We start from the raw sequence: 8366 nt of genomic DNA on the forward strand, positions 1-8366 counted from the left end.
CATTTGAGTCCAAAAGAAATCCAATCTCTCTTCATGTACACGCTCTCTCCACTGAAGGGTTGTGCAGCCATAGCTGGTCTTTGTCTCATCTTTCTCAGCTACTGCTATCCTTCACACCTCACCATTTGAGTCCAAAAGAAATCCAATCTCTCTTCATGTACACGCTCTCTCCACTGAAGGGTTGTGCAACCATCGCTGGTCTTTGTCTCATCTTTCTCAGGTCATTATCGCATCCATCTTTCTCTTGTAACTACTTTGCTAATGAATTTTTTAAGTGCTTGTTGATTTGATCATGACTAATCTTAGAAAATAAAAATATTTGCATATTTTTGTTTGATATTTTTATTTAGAATTCATTTTCTAATTTACCAAGTTGTCAATATTTAATTTATTATCTATATAGATTTGAAAGGAAAGTTGAGATAGATGTGCACAACCTTAATAAAAAAAGTATCGCTCTTTGTTTAATCTTAGGTATTGTAAATCTCTTTCGGCACCTACCGCTATCCTTCACACCTCACCATTTGAGTCCAAAAGATATCCAATCTCTCTTCGTGTGCACGCTCTCTCCACTGAAGGGTTGTGCAGCCATTGCTGATCTTTGTCTCATCTTTCTCAGGTCATTATCGCATCCATCTTTCTCTTGTAACTACTTTGCTAATGAGTTTCTTAAGTGCTTGTTGATTTGAGCATGACTAATCTTAGAAAATAAAGATATTTATATATTTTTGTTTGATATTTTTATTTAGAATCCATTTACAAATTTACTAAGTTGTCAATATTTAATTTATTATTTATATAGTTTTGATAGGAATGTTGAGCATGATGCGTGTGCACATCCTTAATTAAAAAGTATCACTCTTAGTTTAATCTTAGGTATTGTACAGTAATTATCTCTCTCTTGGCAGCTGCTATTCTTCACACCTCTCCATTTGAGTCCGTTAGCTATCCAATCTCTTTCCGTGTGCATCTCGATTGAAGGTTTGTGCAGCCATTAACGTTCATTGTCCCCTCTTTCTGAGGTCAGTATCTCATCCCATTTTCTCTTGTAACTACTTTGCTATTGAATTTCTTAAGTGCTTGTTGATTTGAGCATAACTAATCTTTGAAAATAAAAATATTTACATATTTTTGTTGATATTTTATTATAATCTATTTTCTGATTTACTAGGTCATTATTTAATTTTATTATTTATGTAGCCTTAGTGGAATTTATTAAAACAATATGGATAGAAGTTGGATGGCAAAGTCAAGAGTAACAACGGAATACCAAAACGGACTTCAATACTTTTTGGACTATGCTTTTCGAAACACAAGCATGTATGATAAGATATTATGTCCATGCAAATGTTGTGGAATTGGTATATTGGTGAATAGAGATGATGCATTTGAACATTTGATGGTAGATGGATTTATTCCTGGGTACAGCCAATGGATAGCTCATGGAGTACTTCCTAGTCGTCTTTCATCTAGGGGTGAAAATCAACATAATAGTTTGGGCGATGATGATATGCAAGGTTTAGTTCATGATGCATTTGGAGTTCCAAATGAAGATGGATCTACAGAAGAATATACAGGATCTCCGATGGATGCAGAAATTGCTAATGGGCAAGCAAAAGAATTTTATAAGTTGATCGATAGTTCGCAAGAACCATTATATGAAGGATGTTCTAAATTCTCAAAACTATCATTCATAATTCATTGGTTGCACTCAAAGTGTATTGGGAGCTTGAATAATAAAGTATTTGATATGCTTTTAGACCTATTAAGAGAAGTTTTTCCAGATGCCATAGTTGGTCTGCCAAAGTCCTACTATGAAGCTGAGAAATTGATGAAAAAACTAGGACTTGGCTATGAAAAAATTCATGCTTGTCCAAATGATTGCACTTTATATTGGGGGAAAATGAAACACGAACTTCTTGTGGCACATGTCATCTGCCAAGATGACGTACTTCAGAAACTCTTACAGCTTGCCCTTTGTGTACTTGCGAAGCACAAATTCTTTGTTGTCTTTGTTGTGCTTCAAGCATTGCCTCTAGTCGAGCAACTTTTTCTTGTTACTCCAATAGTATACGGTTCGATGTACTGTTAGGAGTTCCATTCCATATATCCGAGGGGCAAACTCCTTGGCCCATCATCCTTACGGGTCCTGGTTTATCCTTCCCCATTATTTGTGCAAATACATCATTCGGGGCAATTGGATCTTAAGAACCTTCAGGAAGTTGATCACTACATTGTACCATTTCTGACTGTGTACAAGAATTTTAAAATTAATGCACACATTAAAATTTCATAATATATTTCATAAAATGAACAAATGTATCATTACATACAAGTTTGCTAGAGACATCAATACTTGAGTTTCCATTCTGAGACACAAAACATGAACTAAATAACTGAACACCCGATGGGCACTGTCCATGTTCCTTTATCTAGGAAAATGTAAATTGTCAGTTTACTAACATGTTGTAAAAACAATTATGAAATTGAATAAATATAAGAAACAAATATTACCAATTTAGCTTTCACTTGCGCAAATGACGTCTTTCTGGTTCTTTGATTCATTGACTTCTTTGCTCGAGCATTTTTATTTCTCTTACTTGTATTCTAATAGCAAGTAAAAAAAGTGAATGCATAGCTTAAATTAAATTATCAATATATAGGGAAGAAATAGAATAAACCTTTGCATCTTCTGTGTTCCAGTAAGAAAGAAGTTGAATCCATTACTCTTCTGGAACTCTATCATCGCGGTCATGTATTATATACTCAATAGGTACGTCAGCCCAATATCTTATTTTCAGATGATGCTTCTAATCCTCCATTTAGTCCCAATGGAGGTCAAAATCCACTTCTCAGCAATGATGGGAACATCAAATCGTAACTACATTACACAAAGCCCGCCAATATTAAAAATATCAATATATAATTGACGAACATGTAGTCATTGAAAAAGGTCGAATCAATCCAAAAGCGTAGGGCAGACCAAAAAAGCATGATAAACTAAATAGCCTTAACTCTTTTAAGTATTATTACATTTATGATTTTGAGCATTTTAACTTTTCCCTTTGGCATAACGTGCCAATTTTTAACATTTAGCGGACAATGCATACCATTTCTTGGTATCGAACCTAAAAAATGGGTAAGCTTACTATATTCACCACCTATAGGTTGACCAAATTCATTATATTCAACAGATATGCGTGGTAGATTTCGTGGACGACCCTAAATATCTGTCATATAAGTAGGGCCTCTAATTTTAGCTCTAGATGCATCACCTTGAAGCACAAAAACCATAATATGATTAGTCCATACATTAAAGAGTGTACGCAAATTGCTCATTACCTTCCTCTTGTTCTTGTTCGATTCCAACAATCATATCCCTTATCGGCAATGGTGGAACTCTCTCATGAATATGATCTGAATGCACCGTGTCCGAACCTTCTTGATGCATATTTTTTATATATATTCTTCTACCCACTGTAGTCCTACTTGTGAAGCCTGCACATCATTATAAAAAAACCAACTATGTTTTATTTTGAATGCTAGAAACGAACTATGTTTATTGATAGATAGATATATACAATTCTAATTCTAATATATTAGTCCCATACATATATATTAGAACATAGTTGGAGTTCAGAGTAAACATAGTTCGTTTCTAGCATTCAAAATAAAACATAGTTGGTTTTTTTATAATGATGTGCAGGCTTCACAAGTAGGACTACAGTGGGTAGAAGAATATATATAAAAAATATGCATCAAGAAGGTTCGGACACGGTCAGGCATTAGATCATATTCATGAGAGAGTTCAACCATTGCCGATAAGGGATATGATTATTGGAACCGAACAAGAACAAGAGGAAGGTAATGAACAATTAAACACTATAATAAGCTGCGTAAACTCTTTAATGTATGGACTAATCATATTATGGTTTTTGTGCTTCAAGGTGATGCATCTGGAGCTAAAATTAGAGGCCCTACTTATATGACAGATGTTTAGGGTCGTCCCGAAATCTACCACGCATATCTGTTGAATATAATAAATTTGGTCAACCTATAGGTGGTGAATATAGTAAGCTTACCCATTTTTTAGGTTCGATAGCAAGAAATGGTATGCATTGTCCGCTAAATGTTAAAAATTGGCACGCTAAGCCAAAGGAAAAAAAAGTTGAAATGCTCGAAATCGTAAAGGTAATAATACTTAAAAGAGTTAAGGCTATTTAGTTTATCATGCTTTTTTGGTCTGTCCTATGCTTTTGGATTGATTCTACCTTTTTCAATGACTACATGTTTGTCAATTATATATTGATATTTTTAATATTGGCGGGCTTTGTGTAATGTGGTCACGATTTGATGTTCCCATCATTGCTGAGAAGTGGATTTTGACCTCCATTGGGACTAAATGGAGAAATTGGAAGCATCATCTGAAAACTAAGATATTGGGCTGCCGTACCTATTGAGTATATAATACATGACCGCGATAGAGTTTCAGAAGAGCAATGGATTCAACTTCTTTCTTACTGGAAAACAGAAGATGCAAAGGTTTATTCTATTTCTTCCCTATATATTAATAATTTAATTTAAGCTATGCATTCACTTTTTTTTTTACTTGCTATTAGAATACAAGTAAGAGAAATAAAAATGCTCGAGCAAAGAAGTCAATGAATCAAAGAACCAGAAAGACGTCATTTGCACAAGTGAAAGCTAAATTAGTAATATTTGTTTCTTGTATTTATTTCATTTCATAATTGTTTTTACAACTTGTTAGTAAACTGACAATTTACATTTTCCTAGACAAAGGAACATGGACAGTGCCCATCCGATGTTCAGTTATTTAGTTCATGTTTTGTGTCTCAGAATGGAAACTCAAGTACTGATGTCTCAAGCAAACTTGTATGTAATGATACATTTGTTCATTTTATGAAATATATTATGAAATTTTAATGTGTGCATTAATTTTAAAATTCTTATACACAGTCAGCAATGATACAATGTAGTGATCAACTTCCTGAAGGTTCTTAAGATGCAATTGCCCCAAACGATATATTTGCACAAATAATGGGGAAGGATAAACTAGGACCCGTAAGGATGATAGGTCAAGGAGTTTTCCCCTCGGATATATGGAATGGAACTCCTAAGAGTACATCGAACCGTATAATATTGGAGTACCAAGAAAAAGTTGCTCGACTAGAGGCAATGCTTGAAGCACAACAAAGAATTTGTGCTTCGCAAGTACACAAAGGGCAAGATGTAAGAGTTTCTGAGTCGAGCTCACTAAATGCTACTTCAACCGATGTTGATCAGGTATCTATGCTTTTAATTTTACACAATCTTGAAATATATCACATATTAAAATTGGTTATTAATCTATTTTGGTTTCTTGGAGGTTGGAACATATGTTTTTCTCTGAAATTTTCTCACAAACAAAATCGTTGCTAAAGGATGTATTTATAGCATCGATCCAAATACAAAAGTTGGAGGACAAGCATTAGGATTGAATTGGTGTGAAATAAATATTAAAGCTGTAGTTGAACCTCAAGAGCAATTGATCAGGCCGTACGACTACTTTCGAGAGTTGTCTCAAACAGTTGGTCATATGATTGCTTGGTCACGTTCTTTGGTATATTTTATCAACGATTTATCAACAAATAATTAACTATTGCATTTTAGTTTGATTCTTATTGGATATTATCCTTATATATGTAGGTGACGCCTATTGAGCACTGATAATTTCTCGATTCACATTTGGATTCCAGGTACTTTATTTTAATTTAACTAATTATATTGTTTATATGATCATCCTGGTTTGTGCTTTTCATTATGTTATAGTATGGATTGCTATCATGGACGAGTATAGCTTTAATTTTCCACTAATTTCTGACATTGTATGAGTCCGGAATGAGTTTTACAACATGAACTGTTCTCTTGAGTTCCAGTTTTTGGCAGTATGCACTAAAGCATGGATAACCTCTCCAAGGTGATGATTTGAATTTTGAAATTTAAACTTTACAACATACACAAGTATAGCTTTAATTTGCCACTGGTTTTACTAATTTCAGAGATTGTATGAGTTCAGAATGATTTTTCGAATTGGCGTCAAAATTATGGAAATTTCTGAATTTGTGCTGAAAAGATTGTTAATTGTAGGCTTAAGTGATTAATTGATGTTGAGTTTATACTCGTGAATCAATTATTCTAATTTGTTATGCTGCTATTCTTGTATTTTCTATACTTTTCTTTGTTCTTGATGAAAATGCTATATTGGAGTTATAAATAGTTTGTTTATGCATTCAATACTTTGTCGTTCCAATGTGTTTTTGATATATCATACATGTGGCTAGAATTTGGGATTTGAATTATTTATGAGAGTTGTTTTATTTTTATTTTTTCTCAGATGATTTTGCTATTCATGTTAACTTGAAATTATCAAATTTCATTGTTCCAGGTTATGCATATTGTTCAGATGATAGAAAAAGCTCAAGACAATCTATGTACCTGCAAATATGTTAAGCTCTTTTGGATGGATTAGAACTTTAGAATTTTTAGCACTAGTGTTGTTTGATGTAAAACCAATGTACCTACTATGTTATAGCACCGGATTGGAGACCGAGTATAGCCAGAAACAGGTGTTTCTTGATGATCATAGCACCGGAGTCGAAAGCACGAATTTGACGTTGGCGGCCACCAAAACCCGAATTAGGTAATTGACGAGTAAGGCTAATATTATACTCTAATTAATAAATACATATCTTTAAGTAGTTTAGTTTTGATATTTATTTATCTTCTTTTTGTATGAGTATGATACATGATATATGGAATGCAAATAAAGCTGACGTGTGCATGCCAGCATGCACACGAGAGTGCTGTTAAAAGATGAAACGAGAGTTAGTTAGAGCTGAAACGAGAGTTAGTTAAAAGCGGTTAGAGTTGTTAACCGTTGATTAGTTACATACTCAGCTATATAAGCTGATATCTCTCTCATTTGTACTCATTCAATTCAGATATTAATGCAAAGCTCTTCTTCTTTCAATCTATCTCCTCTCTCGCCGAGTTCTATCTGTGTAGGTGCCATTCCGGTGGCCGTTCTCACCTCCGGCAGCCCCAATTCTGCACCAAGTGGTATCAGTCATAACGATCCTCGCCTGTCATGGTGGAAACTCGCTCCGGCGATATACGTCGCTTGGAGAAGATGCTATCAGCCGCCTTGGCTGACTTCTCCGCAAAAGTCTTTGAATCTGATCGCAAGCGTGAGGAACTTGACTCAATTCGCGATAACGCTGATAGCGCAGGAGATACAGCTATGAAGGAGGTGCGCGAAGCAATCCTCGCTCTGCAACTTCAACATACTAAGATTCTCAATAGATTTGTGCCGAAACCTACTGCTACTGGAAATCAATTTGCTGGAGGTATTCCTCACAATCATTTTGGAGGAAATGGACCTCAACGTCGACCGTATTTCGCTACTCGCCAATCGAAGGTCGGCTTCCCTATCTTCTCCGGCGAGGACCTGGCCGGCTGGATCCTTAGATGCGATCATTTCTTCACAGTCGATCTAACTCAAGAGGAATCTAAAGTTCGTTTAGCTATGATCAATTTTGAAGGCAGAGCACTGCAGTGGTTCTAGAATTGGTCAAGGTATCAGGATCACGCTATGGCTACTCCTTGGCCTCTGTTTCTGCAAGCACTCGAAGGAAGATTTGGCGATCAACTCCTCGGTGATCCTATGACAGAGTTGCTCGCATTGAAACAAACAGGTTCCTTCTCTGACTATCATGACCGCTTTGAATTACTCTTAGGTCGTGTGTCTATCTCTGAATCTTATGCTGTGAGCCATTTCATCAACGGCTTGAAACCTTATGTGCAAAAAGCTGTGAGAATGTTTATGCCTCAAACTCTTGTGCATGCTTATGCTTTAGCTCGTTTACAAGATATGTCTACACCGGTTAAAGAAGGACTTACTCAGCCTAGTAGACGATTTAACACTTTTGATGCTAGATCTTCACAAGCACACAATTCTACTCCCTTGCTCCCAACTCCTATCACACCTGCCTTTAAATCTAAAAGACTTCTCACTGAAGAAGAAATGACTGATAAGAGAGCTAGGGGTGTGTGTTATGGTTGTGATGAGAAGTTTGAAAGAGGTCATCGATGTGCTAGGAAACAGCTGTATTTGCTTGAGATAGATGATGGTATGCTTCCTGTTGAACCAGAATCCGATGTAATTACTGAGGAATTAGATGAGGAGAATCCCTTAATATCAATTCATGCTATTAATGGTTCCTCCGCAAGAGGCTTTAGGACCATGAGAGTCACTGGAAGGATGGGAAGGAGAGCTCTTCACATCCTTATTGATTCTGGTAGCACTC

General features: G+C 35.5%; 1 protein-coding gene across 2 annotated transcripts; it reads left to right on the plus strand.

The window, feature by feature from the left end:
- On the plus strand, nt 1–2298 carry LOC121758058. 2 transcript variants are annotated; one of them, XM_042153497.1, is made up of 3 exons: nt 1–220; nt 475–619; nt 909–2298. In XM_042153497.1, the coding sequence occupies exon 3, from the start codon at nt 1226–1228 to the stop codon at nt 2090–2092; it is 867 nt and encodes a 288-aa protein (XP_042009431.1). In that variant the 5' UTR covers nt 1–220; nt 475–619; nt 909–1225; the 3' UTR covers nt 2093–2298. The 2 variants fall into 2 exon arrangements, with proteins under 2 accessions (XP_042009431.1, XP_042009432.1); XM_042153498.1 differs by lacking the exon at nt 475–619 and having other exon boundaries at nt 183–220.
- Nucleotides 2299–8366: the final 6068 nt, after the last annotated feature.

The sequence above is a fragment of the Salvia splendens genome, chromosome 12 (assembly GCF_004379255.2).
Source record: "Salvia splendens isolate huo1 chromosome 12, SspV2, whole genome shotgun sequence".
Lineage (NCBI taxonomy): Eukaryota > Viridiplantae > Streptophyta > Magnoliopsida > Lamiales > Lamiaceae > Salvia > Salvia splendens.